Source organism: Chlorocebus sabaeus, chromosome 29, assembly GCF_047675955.1.
Source record: "Chlorocebus sabaeus isolate Y175 chromosome 29, mChlSab1.0.hap1, whole genome shotgun sequence".
In the NCBI taxonomy this organism is placed as follows: domain Eukaryota; kingdom Metazoa; phylum Chordata; class Mammalia; order Primates; family Cercopithecidae; genus Chlorocebus; species Chlorocebus sabaeus.
The window spans coordinates 6,223,105-6,242,415 of NC_132932.1; the positions used below are offsets into that span (position 1 = coordinate 6,223,105).

Below are 19,311 nucleotides of genomic sequence, written 5' to 3' on the forward strand. Positions count from 1 at the left end.
ATCCATGGCTTCCTCATGAAACCAAATCATGTTCCTGTAACTGGATTTCTCCTGCTTGGTGGCTGAAGCTAGAATGGGAAATCACTCCAAAGATAAAGCCTTCCTACCTTACCTGAAATGTGAATCTATCTTGTAAATTCTGAGAGTAAATCCTACCTCATAATTATTCTTCATGCTTGCAGTGTGGTGGTATCTGGCATCCACATCATGGGGTGTCTGGCCTGAGAGACGCCAAGAAGCTTTGGGACTTGGTGATGGTACTCTTTCCCTTCCTGGTGGCTCTTCACACATGCCTCAGGTGGAAGCTCTGGGTCAGAGCAGGGGTTGGAGGACTGTGAGCCTGAGGCAGTTTCCCTGGTTTGTGGACAGAGGGCCTGCCTTTCAGTTCAGGGACTTTTTCATTGGTTCATTTTTTTTTTTTTTTTTTTAGACAGAGTCTCACTCTGTCACCCAGGCTGGAGTGCAGTGGCACGATCTCAGCTCACTGCAGCCTCCCCCTCCCGGGTTCAAGCTATTCCCCCGCCTCAACCTCCTGAATAGCTGAGATTATAGGCACGTGCCACCATGCCTGGCTAATTTTTTTGTATTTTTTAGTAGAGATGGAGTTTCACCATGTTGTTCAGGCTAGTCTTGAACTCCTGACCTCATGATCCACCCGCCTCAACCTCCCAAAGTGCTGGGATTACAGGCGTGAGCCACTGCGCCTGGCTGGGTTCTTTTTATCATGAACAGAGAAACTTGTCCGAACGGTTAGCAGAGTGCATGCATAAGGACTGCCCTGCGCTGAGACGTCACCTGAGGGTGAGCTCACTTGAGTAGCAAGTCCGTCCTGACCTGCTTTTCATCAGCACCTCCACCAGGGGCACATGAGAAAAGACAGAAAACAGATGTCTTTTCACTGTTGCATCCTGTGCCATAGTTAAGCTTAAAAATAGATGTGGATACCATGCATCAGCTGCAAAGGTACCTTGCTGTGGAATGAGGGAAAGGAACTGATCAGGACCCAATCAGTTCTGTCGGATTCTGCAGATTGGTGATCCCAATGCCAAGGTTTGTTAGTTGCAAAAGATTCCATACAACAGCAGCTTCTTTCAAGAACAGCTCATCCCCCACAAGCAGATCTTGTTTCCAGGCATGTTTGGTAGTTTGAGTGGAAATTCCTCTGAAAAAGATTCTGATCACTTTGACCCTGAACAACTTTTGTCTCAGTTTTCGACATTTTACTGCCTTACATGCCTGGAATCCAATCACAGTTAAAACTCCCCAGAAGGAATGGATTTCTCTAAGAGAGATTTGCTGTAGAATATTTTGTGCCATACTCCTAAAAGCTGGTTTTCTTGTGGCCAGAATTTTCCAGTAGAGAAGCTTTCCTAGAGCAAAGACAATTTTTAATCAAGAAACCTTGCCCTCACCCTAGAGCCACCGGAGGGGAAGGGACCATGTGCCGGCTGCTCTGGCAAGCCAGTGTCACTATTCCCAAGTCAGATGTGGTTGGAAAGGGTCATACTAGATGACCACACAACTGCCTGGGGATCAGGGCACAACAGTGAGGCACCTGCTGCCCTCAAAGTAGACTTTGTGTACAAACATCCTACAGGACATTTATCTGTAAACATCCTAGACTAGGTCAATGGCAACCGTGCCAAGGCATTTGCTGCTGTCAAGGCTGAAGGACACTGCTAAACTTTCTGGCTGAGAAACTTTCTTTCTGGCTGATTGAACATATGGTGGTTTTCTTGTCTTCCCAAGATCACCTGAAAATGAATGAAAAGTCAGTTCTTGAAAGGTTTAGGGAGGACAAGCACATCTCAGGTGGAAGTTCATCTGTGGATGGAATGGAATGAATATACTTGGTTTTGCTGCAATAAACAAGCAAACAAAACTAACGTAAAAGTGCCTCCCAGATCTCAGTGGCTTAACACAAAAGTCTGCTTCCAGCCCCTGCTGCTTGCCCACTGTGGGTCGGCAAGAGGCTCTGCATAGTGAGGTCACTCCTGGAACTAGGCTGGCAGAGACTTTATCTGTTCACACGCTGCCACAGTCACCTTGGCCAGGAAAGGGAGTATGGCAAACCAGACCCGGATGTGCTTCAGGCTCCTGCAGGGAAGAGGCACACCTCATTTTCGCTCACATTTTACTGTTCAAAGTCACATGGTCACACACGTTTAAGTGGGTGGTGAAATGTATTACTTCCATATTTCCAGAGAAAAACTTGGAAATATTTGCGGCCAGTACCATAACACAGCGGCCCTGGGAGTTTTACCACAACACAGCACCTCTAGGAAACACCTCTTCATTCTGGTATTTTGGTTGCCAACACAGCAACAGCTCCCTGCACCCAGCAGAAAGCCAATCCTGAGAGTAAACAAATCCTGTGCATCCCCACAGGAGACTGCCCAGCTGCCTGGTTCTTGAAGGAGAGTCTGCAACATGAATGAGAAAAACCAAGATAAACTGGAAAAAATAAATAAATAAAAAATAAAAGACCAACGGAAAAAGTAACTCAAATAATAGAAGTTCAAATTCTCTAATAACTATTTGTAGAAAGATTTAAGATGATATTGTAGCCACAAAATAAAAGCAGAATGCCATGGGAAGAAATAATCAGAAAACAAAAAATAGATCTCAAAAATTAAAAATATGACTATCAGACCAGCCTGAGCAACATGACGAAACCCTGCCTCTACAAAAAATACAAAAAAATTAGGCAGACACGGTGGTGTGTGCCTGAAGTCCCAGCTACTCAGGAGGCCGGGGTGGGAGGATTGCATGAGCTGGAAATTAAACTTATGACAATATCTTTTTACTAAATGGATTAGCAAATATTAAGAAGATTGATCTTGTCAAGGATTTAGAAATCTTTGAATAACCATTTATTCTCATATAGTGTGGGTTGGCTTAAATAGTATTTAAACCAAGGTCAACTTAGCAGTGCCTGTGTTTGACTCAGTGATTCTCACATTAGCTGGCCTGGTAGGACATTATATTTATGCACAAGAAGACATGTACAAAGCCATTCATAGAAGTATTATTTCTTTTCTAAGCAACTTTATAAAGATATCATTTACATGCCATATAATCCACCCATTTAAAGTGTGCGATTCAATGAGTTTTAGCACATGCACAAGGTTATGCAGCCATGTATTAGGGTTTTCTAGAGGGACAGAACTAATAGGAGATACACACATACACACATATATATGGGAGTTTATTAAGTAGTGTGTGTGTATGTGTATATCTGTGTGTACCTATGTATGTGTGTGTATATATAGGGGAGTTCATTAAGTATTAACTTGATCACAAGGTCCCGGCTGGCTGTCCGCCAGCTAAGGAGCAAGAACCAGTCCGAGTCCCAAAACTGAAGAACTTGGGGTCTGATGTTCGAGGGCAGGAAGCATCCAGCACAGGAGAAAGATGTAGGCGGGGAAGCTAGTCCCACCTCTCCTTTTCATGTTTTTCTGCCTGCTTTATATTCGATGCAACTGATTGGATTGTGCCCACCAGATTAAGGGTGGATCTGCCTTCCCCAGCCCCCTGACCCAAATGTTAATCTCTTTTGGCAACACCCACACAGACACACCCAGGATCAATACTTTGTATCCTTCAATCCAATCAAGTTGACACTCAGTATTAACCATCACAAGTCCACCCCTTGTCAACTTGAACCCATCCACATCTTCTGAAATCATACGTAATCTTCAAATAAAGACAATAATAAGGTCATAATTACCCCTAACATAATACAGCTATCCTTCGTACAACCGGAAACACACCCATCCCCAACCCAAATACTATTACATAAAGTTAATAATACTTAAATGCTTATATGAAGTCAATAGATCTTATGTCACATGACAAAGGAAAAGGAAATAAAGATATTGTCTTAGTACAAGTGTATACATGCTCAAACATGTTTTTAGCAAAAGAAGGAGGAAATACTCATGACAATTACAGTCTGCGTTTCTGCAGCTGGTCACGTGGTCATAGCTGGTATCGATAACTACCTTTCTCTACTAGCCATTCTGTATTCCCTTTGCCTTCAGCAAGCACCTCAGCAGGTCATGGGTTTTTTCCTGGTGGACTGACCCAAACCTTCATTCCTGAGGGGTCTGGGTCATTGTCGTCCTGCCTGGATCGGGCTGTTGTAGTTTCCCATTGACCTTAATCATAGAGCATGGTAATACTAAGAGATGCCCTAATGGATCTCCTGTATTCCATGTGTACTCTTCCTTACCTCCATTGTGGAGCAGTAGACTGATTTCATCTTGATAGTCCAGGTCAGTCACCCCAGCCAACACTGTAACTCCCTTCTTAGCCTGCTGACTTAAAGGTAGGAGGAGCCCAAAGTGTCCAGGTGGGTACCAATCTTCCAGTTTAATGAAATCGTTGTGTCTCCTGGTGGCAGCATTCCTCCCTCTGGAACTAAGATCTCTAGGCCAGCAGAATATAATGTCGGGGAAACAGGAAGCAAAAATTTTGCTAGGGGATCACTAGGGGTGATGGTGAGTGGTATCATTTCACTTCCACCCCTTGATTCCTGGACCTGTGAATCCTGGCTATGGGAGAAACAGTACCATATATTGGACACTGATTCAGAGCATACATGGCCTGCTGGAGAACTTTGCCCCAGCCCTGCAAAGTATGGTCACCTAGTTGGCATTGTAATTGTTACTTCAAAAGGCCATTCCACCGTTCTTTCTAGCTTCTTCAAGATGATGGAGAACATGGTAAGAACAGTGAATTCCGTGAGCATGAGCCCACTGCCACACTTCTTTAGCTGTAAAGGGAGTGCCTTGGTCAGAGGCAATGCTGTGTGGAACGCTCTATGGATAAGGCATTCTGTGACTCCACAGATGGTAGTCTTGGCAGAAGCATTTCATGCAGGATAGGCAAACCCATATCCGGAGTAAGTGTCTAGTCCAGTAAGGACAAACCACTGCCCTTTCCATGATGGAAAAGGTCCAATATAATCAACCTGCTACCAGGTAGCTGGCTGATCACCCCAAGGAATGGTGCCATATCACCACAACCATTCCCAAAAGAAACCCCATGCTCGGTAGCAGTCATTCCCCATCACCCTCTTAAGCCCTAGGCAACCACTCATCTAATGTCTATATGTATAAATTTTTCTCTTCTGGATATTTCATGTAAATGGAATCGTATAATATGTGGTCCTTCCTGACAGGCTTTTTCCCTTAGCATAGTATTTTCAAGTCATCTATGTTGTCACATATATCAATGCTTCTTTTTATTGCCAAATACTATTCCATTGTTTGGCTATATCATATTTTATAAATACAGTCATTGGTTGATGGGTATTTGGATTGTTTCCACTTTTTTGGCTATTAGGAATAACACTGATATAAACTTTTGTGTACAGGTTATCATGTGGACATGTTTTCATTTCCCTTGTGTATATACCTGGGAGTGGAATTGGTGAGTGATAATTCTGTGTTTAACTTTTGGAGTAGCTGCTAAACTCTTTTCCAAAGTGGCTGCACCACTTTACGTTTCTGCTAGCAATGAATGGGGGCTACCATTTCTCTATGTTCTTTCCAATTTACTATTTTTTGTTAGTGTCATCCTAGTGGGCACAATGTGGTATGTCCTTATGGTTTGGGTTTGCACTTCCCTAATGACTAATGTATCATTAGCATCTTTTCATTTGTTTGTTGGTCATATATCTTTTTTGGGGAAATGCCTGTTAAAATCCTTTGCCCATTTTTAAATTGGATTGCCATTTTCTTCTCGAGTTGTAAGCTTTCTTTATATATTCTGGATGCAGTTCCTTTATCAGACTAATGATTTGCACAGATTTTCTCACAGGGTATGAGTTGGCTTTTCACTCTCTTGATGGTATCTTTTGAAACACAAGTTTTCAGTTTTGATGTAATCCAGTTAATCTATTTTTTCTTTTGTTGCTTGTGCTTTTGCTGCCATGTCTAAGAAACCATTGCCTAATTCAAGGTCACAAAGATTTACTCCTATGTTTTCTTCCAAGAGGTTTCTAGTTTTAGCTCTGATATTTACATCTGTGATCTATTTCTGAGTTAATTTTTTTGAGTGGTCTGAAGTAGGAGTACAACTTCATTCTTTTGCATTTGGATATCCAGTTGTCCCAACACTGTTTGTTGAAGACTGTTCTTTCCCCGATGAACATTCTTGGCACCTTTGTTTAAAAAAAAAATTGTTTTCTGGACTCTGAATTATATTCCATTGTTAGAAATGACTGTCCTTATGCCATTACCTTGCTGTCTTGATCGGTATAGGTAGCCAGAAAGTTTTGAAATCAGGAAATCTGAGTTCTTCAACTTCTTTTGAAATATTGTTTTGGCTATTCTGGGTCTATTGCATTTTCGTCTGAATTTTAGGATCTGCTTGTCATTTTTGGCAAAAAAAAAAAAAAAAAAAAAATGCTGGGATTTTTGATAGGGATTACGTTGAATCTGTAGACCAATTTGTGAAGCAGTCCCATTTTTACAATGTCGTCTGATCCAAGAATATAAAATATCTTTCCATTTATTTAGATATTTGTTAATATCTTTCAGCAATGTGTTGTAGTCTTCAACCTACAAACCCTCCAGGTTTTTTTTTTTAATGTATTCCTAAGTGTTTGATTCTTTTTGATGCTACTTAAATTGAATTGCTTTTTAAATTTCATTTTCCAGCTGTTCGTTCCTAACATCTAGAAATGCAGTTTTGTTTTTTTTGTGTGTGTGAGATGGAGTCTCGCTCTGTTGCCCAGGCTGGAGTGCGGTGGCACCATCTCGGCTCACTGCAAGCTCTGCCTCCCAGAGCCATTCTCCTGCCTCAGCCTCCCTAGTAGCTGGGACTACAGGCACCTGCCACCACACCCGGCTGATTTTTTTGTATTTTTAATAAAGACAGGGTTTCGCCGTATTAGCCAGGATGGTCTTGATCTCCTGACCTTGTGATCTGCCTGCCTCGGCCTCCCAAAGTGCTGGGATTATAGGCGTGAGCCACCACGCCCGGCCTGGAATTGATTTTTTATATATTGACCTTGTATCCTGCAATCTTACCGAACCTGTCATAATAGGTTTTTTAATGGATTCCTTAGGATTTTCTCTATAAAATATTTTAGCATCTGCAAATAGAGATAATTTTACTTCTTCTTTCCAATCTGTATGCCTTTTATTTCTTTTCCTTGCATAATTGCCCTAGATAGAACTCCCAGTACAGTGTTGAATGGGAGTAACAGGACATCCTTGTCTTGTTCCTTATCTTAGGGGACAAGCATTTAGTATTTCACCATTAAGTATGCTGTTAGCTGTGGAGTTTTGTAGATGTCCTTTATCAGGTTGAGCATGCTCCCTTCTATTCCTAGTTTGTTGAGTATTTTTATCAGGAAGGAGTGTTGAAATTTGTCAAATGCTTTTCCTGCACCTATTGAGATGATCTTGTGGATTTTGCCCCTTATTAACATGGAGGATTATGTTGATTGATTTTTTTTTTTTTTTTTTTTTTTGAGAGGTAGTCTCACTCTGTTGCCCAGGCTGGAGTGCAGTTGCACAATCCTGGATCACTGCAACCCTCGCCCACCGGGTTCAAGCGATTCTCATGCCTCAGCCTCCCAAGTAGCTGGGATTAAAAGTGGACATCACCACGCCTGGCTAATTTTTTTTTTTTTTTTTTTTTTTTTTTAAGTAGAGACAGGGTTTCACCATGTTGGCCAGGCTGGTTTCAAACTCCTGGCCTCAAGTGATCCACCTGTCCCAGCCTCCCAAAGTGCTGTGATTACAGGGGTGAGCCACTGTGCCCAGCCTGATTTTTCCATATGTTAAACCAAGCTTGAGTCCTAGCATAAATCATATTTGATCACAGTGTAGAATCCTTTTTACATGTGGCTGGATCAGGCTTGCTAGTATTTTGTGGAGGGGTTTAAGGGGTTTTCTGTGCATATTCATATATGATATAGTGTTGTTTCTTATAGTGAAAATTTTGAAACAACCTAAATGTCCATTAATAGGCGAGTAGTTATATAAACTTCATAGCGATTTAAGCAAAAAAATAAATAAAGTAGAGCTATACATAACATATATGATATCTGAGACATGTTTTTAAAAATTGAAAATGTAATATGATATATTGAGTTACTCCTAACATAGAAGTGAGACAAATGTAAATATGAAAATACTATGCTGTTTTTGTTTGTGTAGTATTAAACTTCTTACAGTGAGAAAATATACTCGCGTGTATTTGTATAAATTCAAAATACACGTTGTTTTTTAAAAGGAAAATGACAGTGAACTCACTGATATCAATAAACCTGTGTCCTAACAAATTTTACTGTAAACCAAGGAAAGTCTGGTTAGCCTACAACACTGTCCTGTTTCTCCCTACCACACCTAGTGCAAGCAACCAGTATGATTAGAACTTGTCTTACTTTAAAATGTGAAATAAATTTACCAGCACCAGATCTATACAAGTATCTGGCAATAGGAAAAAGATAAAGGGGACAAGGAAAGCAAATGACTTTTTAAAAATCCTGGCAATATGTTACCAAGGAAAAGATGTAAATTGTGACCCAATGTTACTGCCATGAATTTCAAAAAGTGATCAACAGTCGCTTTGATAAAATAGGAACTCAAAGGCCAGGCGCAGTGGCTCACGCCTGTAACCCCAGCACTTTGGGAGGCCGGGGCAGGGGGATCACCTGAGGTCAGGAGTTCGAGACCAGCCTGGCCAACATAGTGAAACCCAGTCTCTACTAAAAATATAAAACTTAGCTGGGCGTGTTGGTGGGCGCCTGTAATCCCAGCTACTAAGGAGGCTGAGGTAGGAGAATCACTTGAACCCGGAAGGTGGAGGTTGCAGTGAGCTGAGATCACACCACTGTACTCCAGCCTAGGCGACAAAGCAAAACTCCATCTCCAAAAAAAAAAAAAAAAAGAAAGAAACTAAGAATTCATAGCTAAGACACAAGACCTCAATGAAGAAACGGTGACGCAATGAAGCAAGAGAGAGAGATGAAATGTGACTTAGCAGAACTGAGGACATACCGTAGGAGAGGTCAGTGAATCCATCACAAAAACCAGGTCTACATGGAAGCAGACAGAGAATATCAACACTACGAGAGTGCAGTAAGAAACCCGGAAGACAGGATTGAGAAAAACACCAGGGGAAAATGAAAATAAACAAAAAGTCCCAAGGATAAAAGATCACATGAGCACTGCAGAAGACAAAGGCAACAAATGTATATACTTTGATATCTGCCCCCCCCAAAAAAACCAAATAGATCCGAAAAAAAAAAATGTACTGATAATGTAGCCTTGTATCCAGGAAAAGTTGACACAAAACTACGAATAGCTTATTAGTTATTAGACATTAAAGGTAAGACTCCTTTGAGCATCCCACCTAAATTTTAGAGAACCTAATAATGGGGCAATAACCAGCAGTCCTTAGACTTCTCCATGGTCACATTTTATGGAGCCACTCATACAACAGCCTCAGAGAAAGTAAGTATGACCCCAACATGTTATAGCAGCCAAACTGACATTCAAGGATAAGGACAATGAACAATTATTTTTTGCTATATAGTATTATATTTCAGAAAATATAATTCCCATAAGTCCATCTCAAAGGGAGCAAATTTGAGGCAAGCAAGAATTTATTAGAGAAACTGGCAGAAGAATGCATAACAAACATTAAATTCCTTTTTAGGATTAAAACTAAAACAACTATAGGAATTACCTTAGTAAAAAGTAAATGTTACAAACTAATACAATGTCAAAATGACACAATAAAAGTTGAAATGGGATGTGAGAAAGTAGAATGTACTGTAATTATTCTCATTTCCTTGTTTTGTAATATCCAGGGACTAAATTACATCTGATAAGTTACACAGTAGAAGTATAAATATACAGGCCTATGGAAAAACATTCAATAAAACAGAAACAACAACTAGAATTTATTGGTAAGGGACAGGATGAAGAAATCCAACTAAATAGTATACAGCTCCACTGTTTGCTCATTTAATGAACCAAATGGGGGTAGGAAAGTACAAATATGTAAAATAATAGCGAATAGGGAAATAAAGTATAAAGGAAATTAATAAATCATAAGAGATTACCTTGCTCGGTTCTGTAAATAAGTTTAAAACCTGTTTGAAATGAATGATTGAAAAAATAATTTCCCAATTGTGACTCTACATAAAATCAACACAGGTAAGTTATAGAAGCATCGAAATACTCCTAATTAAAGCAAGAATAATATTGATACCAAAACCCAATCCAACAAAGAAAGCATAATAACAATTGCGGAGCCTTCTTAGGAATAATGTTGCAAAAGTTCTAAATATTAGCAAACAATTCAGCAGCATATTAAAATTATATGCTATGGCCAAGTAAGGTTTATTCTGAGATATGAAGATGGTTTTATATTAGAAAATATATTCATATAATTATACTATTAATAGAACAAGGTGTGAGAGCAAGAGGAAACTATGCACTTAGATGCTGAAAAGGCATGCAGGAAAATTCAACCTTTATTCCTGACAAAACTCTTAATATGAGAATAACGTATATGCCTTTAATACGATTATATTATCCATAAAGTATGTTATATATGAGATATTATATATAACTGTAAGCCCACATTATATTCAACAGTGAAACACTATAAGCATTCTTGTTGTAATCAAACACAAAACAAGGGTGTACATTCTCTCCAGGAATATTTAACATTTTTCTGGTGGTGCTCACCAATGCATTTAGAAAAGAAAAATAACTACGGCCACACCACCCTGAATGTGTCTGATCTCAGAAGCTAAGCTTAAGTCAGGTCTGGTTAGTGCTTGAATGGGAGAGAAATATATATATTTATACCATAAACATTTCAAAAGTGTAAAACTATTACTGTGGTAGATATTATTGTGATATTATTATTTATCTTGAAAACCTAAGAGAATTAACCTTGAAAATATGACAATTATAAGAGGATTCAGGAAGTTGGGTACAAAATTAATACATAGAAACCAGTTGCATTGTTTTTGTACAAATTAATAAACAGTTAAAAGATAAAAGGTAGGAAACAATGCAAGGGATCGATCTGATCTAACCTGGGAAGCACAAAGTAATCCAAGCAGGGTAAATAAAAAATAAAAGATAAAATAAGCACTGCAGAAGACAAAAGAGATAAACATGTATACTCTGATGTTCAAAAGAAAACCAAATAGATCAGAAAAAAAAAACCATATTAATAATATAGCTTTGTGTCCCAAGAAACGTTGATACAAAACTATAAGTAGTCTAATAGTTCTTAGACGTTAAAGGTAAAATGTGACTGGAGAAATTTGACAACCGGTATTTCCCCATTATCCGTGCTCAGAAATGTCTTGGTGAAACTGCAGAACACCAAGGAGTATCGCTGAGACAGGCCACTTAGAAAGGAACGACACTAAGAATGATGACTGCCTTCTTAATATCATAAGGGAAGCCAGAAGACAGTGGAAAAGTATATTTCAAGTGTTGAAGGAAAATAACAATCAATTTAGAATCAAATGCCCAAGAACACCATTTCTCAAAACCAAGAGAATGTCAATGAAGACATTTATAGATAAACAAAGCCAGAGAGTTTACAACAACCAAGAGACCTACACTAAAGGACCTTCACATGGATTTAAGGAAGAAAAAAAGATACCAGAAGCATGGTCTGATATGGGGAAGAAATGGTGAGGGAAAAAAATGATAAATGTTTATGTAAAACTAAGCAAACACCACATGTATGAAATAATTTTTTTAAAAAAGCTAAGACATGGATCCATGTACCATCTAAGCCATGACAAGTGTGATCATAGTTCAACTCTGAGGTCTTGGTATGGTTTGGGAGAAAAACAGTATGATGATTTCAGTAGATGTACAAAAACATTTTATTAACTTTAATACCTCTTCATGATAAAAACTGTTAGCACACTAAGTATTCAAAAAGAGAATGTCCCCACATATGTTTATTACGGCACTGTTTACAATAGCAAAGACTTGGAACCAACCCAAATTCCCATCAGCGATAGACTGGATAAAGAAAATTTGACACACATACACCATGGAATACTATGCAGCCATAAAAAAGAATGAGTTCATGTCCTTTGCAGGGACATGGATGAAGCTGGAAACCATCATTTTCAGCAAACTAACACGGGAACAGAAAACCAAACACCACATGTTCTTACTCATAAGTGGGAGTTGAACAATGAGAATTCATGGACACAGGGAAGGGAACATCACATACTGGGGCCTGTCAGGGGATGGGGGAAAAGGGGAGGGAGAGCATTAGGACAAATACCTAATGCATGCAGGGCTTAAAACCTAGATGATGGGTTGATGGGTACAGCAAACCACCGTGGCACATGTATACCTATGTAACAAACCTACACGTTCAGCACATGTATCCCAGAACTTAAAGTAAAATTTAAACAAAAAAGAGAATGTCCCTAACCAGATAAATGATTAATGATACCTATCCTATTCTCACAGTAGCAATCTCTTTTGGTGGGAAAACTTTGGAAGCATTCCTGTGACATCATGAATTACACAAGGATGTCACAATCTCATTTTCCTTACAATGTGGTTTTGTCAGTTGCAACCAGAATAGTAAAAAAGAAATTAAAGGCATAAAGACTAGAAAGGAAGAAACAGAACTGTCATATTAGCAGATGTTAAGTTAGCTATGTAGAAACTCAGCCACAATATACAAATTATTATAGTTTTAAAAATGTAGCTGGCTATAGAATGCCTCATATAGCCTATAGATCGATATACTTTCTACTTGATCCATTTATAATTTTTGAATTCTGTACCTTAGACATACATTACCTAGCAAAACTAATTATTTTGAAGTTGTATAATACTGATCTTTTAAAAGTACGTATAATATTCTGTTCATATAAAATGATATGTGTATGTTTATGTGCATTAAGAGATGTTGAAAAGGCTGGTCAAAATATTACTTTCTTGGAGTAATTTTCTCATTGTGATGTGGTACAGGTCAATTCTGGGTTTCTGCTGTATGTTGTTTGAACTTTTGTATACTATTTTGATAATAAAAATAAAGCCATTTTATTGTGAGAAAATGAATGAATAAGTAAATAAACCCCTCAAAATAGGTATTTCCATGATCTGCACATAGTTGAACCTAGAAATTTCTAATTTTTTACAGCTCCACTCATGATTCTGATGATCACATTGGGAACAACACAGCTAGGATTTGTAATCTAAGTTGAGATCCTCATCTAAATTGCAGAAACAAATGCCTAATACTCTTGTCTAAATTCCAAATAAAAATCAAACCAAGATTATTACCAGCCTACATTTCAGAGTCTCACCGTCATGTTGGGCTCATTTATTGGCAGTCACCCCATTAACCAGGCATCAGCCAGTTGCCAGCTTCTGCCCTGGCAGCTTCAATCATGTCTTCACTGCCCACCTGCTGTTCTGGCCCCCTACTCTTCTTAAAAATATGCAAGGAAATGTACAAAACTATACAAGTGTGATAGCTGCAGAAATGGCCAAAGACGGCGGAAGCAAGAAACAGTGCACCGTGTTTAAGGCAATACTGTAGTTTTGTCATAGGGCAAATTGCTTGGTTTCTGCTGTCATCCCATGGATATTCAGGGAAGTTCAAAATACAACAAAGAGAAAAAGGCCCTCCAGCAGATGAATGAGACCAGGGCCACTTTTCACTGATGCTCCAGGGAGTGCCATTCACATAGAATACCAGGCTGTATTCATTTGCTATGGTTTCCATAACAAAGTGCCACAAACTAGGTGGCATAAGCAACAGAAACTTTCTGTCTTTTGGTTCTGGAGGTGAGAAATCTGAGATCAGGGCGTCAGCAGGGTTGGATCCTTCTGCAGGTCACGAGGGAGGATCTGTTCCATGCCTCTTGCCTAACTTCCGGTGGTTTGCTGGCAGTCTTTGGCGTTCCTTGGCTGCTTTGTAGAAGCATCACTTCATCTCTGCCTTTGTGTTCTCGTGACATTCTCCTTGTGTGCATGTCTGTGTCCAAACTTCCCCTTTTTATAAGGACATCAGTAATATTGGATTAGGCCCACCTACTCGTGGATGACGTCATCTTAATATGTCTGCAGTGGTCACATGCTGATGTTCTGGTTGCCGGGGCGGGGGGTGGGGAGGGCGGAGGAGGGGGACACCACTCAACCTGAAACATGCAAATCCTGCTCTCTGGAAATGAGGCCGCCGGGAGATTCTGGCCTTAGGAGAGCTGCCTCCTTCTTTGGCTCTCTCGATTTCTCAGAGCTGCACCAGCCCTCCATTTCTGAAGCCACTGTCGGGGGCTCGGTAGCTAGATTTTGGCCGGGGCATGCTGCGTGGCCTCTGGTGCAGGGTGGAGGTGTGGTTTACCTCTATGTCATTTGTTGCTACAGGTTATATCGAAGCTGCCATCATTCCTGCTGGAGCTCGGAGGATCCGTGTGGTGGAGGATAAACCTGCCCACAGCTTTCTGGGTAAAACAAAAATGACTTGACTCATGATTTATGTGTTAAGAATCGATTTTGATGATCAGTCTGGTAAATCAGTTCAGTGTCATTCCTCCCGGGTTATGGCTGGTTTCACACCTGTATTGTAATGACAGGAACACCCAGAGGGGACCACACAGCGCCGTCATATTTGACTAACATGTAGCCATCCCCAGGGTGGATTGGGGTGGGAACAGGAAGGAAAACGATAGAAGACAAGCTTGGGACAGGAAGGAAGATCATAGAAGAGTGAAGGAAGTTGTGAGGAATTGTGCAGGTTACCAGTCCCCCAAAGTAACCCCATAGAGCTGAGAGCAGATTGAGTCTGGGCAGTGCAGGCCATTGGCCAACTTGCAGGAAGCCCCACTGGGCTGCCAGTGGTTCTGGGGATGACTTCTTAGCTGGAAAAAGAACAACAGTCCTAAGTCTAATGGAAACCCAGAAGGACACCAGTTTCACTAAGGTCTGTGTATTCCAGATTCCTAGTGGCCGGCGCCATTGACTTCAAGCACAAACACCTGCATCTTTCCATAGACTTGGGTTCTATTCTGGACTGATTTTCCTAACTATACATGAGCAAAGCCATTCTGATAAGTCCCTTCCTAGCCAGAGAAGACCTTCCAAGAGTATCCTTGGCCCAATTCCCAGCCTCCCCGTCAACCCCAGCAAAGGTTAGCCCAGGACTTGAGCCCCAGGGTGGTTGGAGTTCTGAGTTGGACATAGAAGTGGAGACAGCAGGGTGCACAGAGGCTGCCTCTGCTCCTCCCTCCCTGGCTTGGAACATGTTGTGGGCCCTGTCCTTTTGCCAGCTTTAATCCCATGTTTCTGTCTTGGGTTAAACTTAAACTCAAGGTGGCTGATCTTCCTCAGGTACCCTTCCTCTGAGCTGTCCTCATGTCATCACCTCTCAGCCTGTGTTGCAAAGTGCTGATTGAGACTGAAGAAAGAAAAAGTAAGACATGACTTGTCGAGTTTCAAAAAATGATTTTAGCTAAATTGAAGTTACCCATGGAACCCTTTTATTTCCATTTTTATTACTCATTTTTTTAAATGACATCTTTGTCCACATTCCTGCCTTTGTAGACTATGCAAAAGTCCAAGTCTTTCTTTGAAATGGTCTCTCTTGAGAAACTCAGAGTCTAATGAGACAGACACAAAACAAATATCTAATAGGCAAGTTTACAATGAAGACCACAATCCTGTTAATTAAAGAGTTAGGGAATGCTTTGATGCTAACATGCCCCCGGCACACCTGCCTTGGGGAAGGCAGGAGTGCCCATTTCCAAGCACCCACATGGGTTATCACTGGCACCACACTCTGTGGATCCCCCCATGTCCCAAGCTGCCCTGCCATCTCCTCCGCAGCTTGGTCACCTGCCATCCACCCTGCCTCCTTGAGGCTGTGACGGCAGCTCGTGCTTCTGCTGCCAGGGTAAGACCTTGCCATCCCTGGAGTTGACATCCATATGCATTTTCATCCGCCCTGTGGTTTCCCACTTCCCCTGCATGGACAGTGTCCCTGCCTTGCCTGGCACTCTCCTCCCCCGCTGTCCCAGCTGTCACTCTGCAAATAGAACAACACTTAAAAATGCATTCTGAAACAAGGCCTCTTGCTGCTTTTGGCAGCTTCAAAGTGACAGCCTCCTTTCACTAAATTCACAAAGAGCCTACTCCCTCTCCTTCTGCCCATCAAAGGACATCGGGTCAGCCTCACCAGCATTTGCATCGGAAGCCCCACCACCTGGTATCATGCCACAAAGTTACCCTTCCCCTTCTCAACCCATGCATTTGAGTGTACTGGAGGCCCCCCGTGGGAGGCTGATGTCACCTTTCATCCTCATTCAAAATTCGCAGTCTGGGTATTCCAAGAGGTAGTTCAGCTTGGAGGTCGAATTAGTGGTTCTTCCATCAAGCCCCAGAAGGTGCCCCCGCGAGTAAGTCCCTTGGCTTCCGACCCTGGCTTCTGAGATTTCCCAGCATGGCTTCTCCACCTGGCTCAACCCTAAGTGTCTGGCAATAGGAGTGTCTTCCTTATCTCCACTTTTGCATGGCAATTTAAGAATGGCAGAGGATGTTAGAATCCTTCGGATCGCTCCTCAACTTCTGATTCCTATGGTACAAACAGACTTTTCACTCAGACTCACTTTAGGGCCAGCAGGTGCTAACTAGCAGATGCCACCCAGGAGAATGAGCTCTTGTGATCGTCCCTCAGCTCCTGAAGCCTGAGGGCCATGTATACCAAAAAAGAACAATAGCATCTGCGATAGTGGCTCCCAATCACTGAGCTCGCCTGTGCCTTAGAGACCTGATCCCTAATCCCCCTAAATGGGCTGCAAGGTATTGCTCTGCTTCCTTCACAGAGGGGCAAGCTGAAGCTCCAAGGGGCTTGGTGTCTCATCCAGGTTCCCCAGCTCCTCTGAGTTCACTGCAATTCATGGAGCCTCTCAGAATTACTCTGTCCAATCATGGCCAGAGACTGCCGGATGGAGATTTTTCACGGGAGAATCCACGTTAAACCTGCCTGTTGTTACCACTACGTTGTGTGCTCTTCAGAACAAACCTGCATGCCACGGAGATTGGTTTAACGTCTCGGGGTAACTGCTCCGCTCTCCAGAAGCACTGGGCCTCCATGGGAGGCTGGAGCCAGCTTCCTGCCTTATCTTATCCAGAAGGCATAATCCCAGGACTCCAGGGCCTGGCTGATGGACATGGGCAAGCCTGAAGGTGGTCCACACTCATTATGTTTCTAAAGTTAGTTCCAAAAGGCCTTGTTTCCACTCAGCACTGGGTGCTTTGGAAGTCAACCCAGTGTAACTTTGAATTGCTCTCACATTTGCTGAGAGCAATTCCTGAAGAATTTCACCCCACCTACCTTCAGCCCACGCTGGCTGGCTTTCTGCTCAAAACCACCTGGAACAGGAAATGCCTGGGCAGTTTGTATCCATAGCTAAGAACAGAGCTGGCAGAACTCCGAGTGGAAATAAAAGGAGCTGACTCGCTGCCAGGATTAGAAGTAGGTTGACTGTGGGTCAGGTCTTCCAGTGAAGCTAGGAAGGAGAGAGACTAAAAGAACCCCACTCGAGCTTCTGCTCAGCTCTGTGCCAGAGAGGGGCATGTGGACAGGGTCAGAGTTCGCATCTGCCTCCAGCCAGCTCTGAAAAGGAGCAGTGCCCTTCCCTCAGGAATGCCCCCACCTCGCTCCCTGGAATGGCTCATGGTCTTCCCCACAGTGCCTGGAAGACCAGGATGGTGTATGAGTGTCCACAGAGAGGAAGAAGAGCCAGAGACAGAAATGGACGTTCTGCATTTGACCTCACACTCCAGCTCGTTGCAAAGGTTTTGTTCTGCCCTGGTGGCAAAGGAAAGTATATCCACCCATGTGGTGCCCCACAGAAGTCTAACTGTTGAGCGCTTCTGAGCAAAACCCACAAAAGTGAGCATGGTTATGTTTTGGATAGTGGTTTAAAACTTCCAATCTCTGGCCCAGGTGAAATGAGCAAGGGAAAATCTCCTCCCCAGCAAACCAGAACTTCAGACATCACAGATAAAATGAAATCACTGGGGGAATCCCCCGTTCTTTGCTCTGTTCATTGCCCATAAAATCAAAGCATTTGTAATCATTTTAATTGTTCCATAGAGTCTTTTCTGGGTCCAAACATATCCTGATTTCAAGTGCACACTAATTAATCTCAAAATACTTAGAGACAACGGGGGCTTGGAGATACTCATTGATGCCCAAGGTTTGAGGGGACAGGAACTTGTAGAGCCGAAAATGCATTTAATTTGGAAGGTTGTCTTTCAGGAAAAAAAAAAAAATGCATTATGTGTAGGGCTGTGGAAAGGACTCCTGCCTGGAGCTGCAGCCTCAGAGGCCTTTGCAGACCCCACTCTGTGCAGCTAACGCAAGGCAGGAGAGCAACCAAGCTGCCACAGAAGGGGGCAGGAGGTGACCTGCATTGTCTCTCTGGAGTTGACATGGCCCCATGAAGTCATTGTTCATGGGACTCCACAATGAACCTATTTATTCACTGTTAAAAATGATCTTGACATCCCAACAGAATCTCTGAGCTGACATCTCTTTTGAAGGGATGTCAAGCACTAACTTCTGATTTTAGCAGGAAGTTATGATTTTTCAGATGGACCACAGCAAACTGCAAATTTGGAATCTTGCTAAGTGACACCAAAGTGAAAAGGCTGGAAGTAACCCCCATGCCTCCTAGATCTGCTGACCTCCTGCTAATAACTCTGCCTGTGTTTTCCTCTCCCTGAGAGATACACAAATGTGTGGCTGCGAGCACGCTGTCACGAGGAAAGGCGTGCAGGCTCTGAGCTGGAAAGCTGCATTTGCAGTACGCCAGAACTTGCAGCCGCTGTGGCGACGGCCACAGGCAGTGCGTGGGCATGCAAAATGTATTCTTTCTGGGGCTCTGAGAGCTGACCCCAAACCCATGCCCGGCCTCAACCAAGTTGTGATTGTGCAGGAGTTCTCCAACTCATCAGTTGCAGACCAGGACCTCCAAAGCAAAGACAAGCATCTTCAGAATTCACTGGAGTGCCCCCACAGCTGTGTGTGGCTTGTGAGAGCCGGTTATAGGCATCTCCTCCCCACTCCTTGTTCACTGATGCCAGGTGGATAACAAAATCTGTCATGGTGAGGGTATTTACACTTTGGGTAGCAAATATACCATAACTCTAGGCTGTTTTCCCCAGAGAGCCGGCTGCTGTCACTAGCACTCGGTTGTCCAATAGGTTCCTCCCCATCAGCAGTCGACCTTGCCTGGGTTTGGCCGTCAGCTGCAGCCTCTTTCACTTTCCT

General features: G+C 42.2%; 1 protein-coding gene across 1 annotated transcript in view; it reads left to right on the forward strand.

Annotated features, from left to right (window-relative positions):
• ADAMTS17 (ADAM metallopeptidase with thrombospondin type 1 motif 17) overlaps positions 1 to 19,311 on the forward strand; it is a 367,353-nt gene that overhangs the window by 255,541 nt on the left and 92,501 nt on the right. The window contains exon 16 of the mRNA XM_007990567.3: positions 14,403 to 14,483. Within this exon, the coding sequence (XP_007988758.3) occupies positions 14,403 to 14,483 (81 nt within the window). The remainder of the gene's footprint in view (positions 1 to 14,402; positions 14,484 to 19,311) is intronic.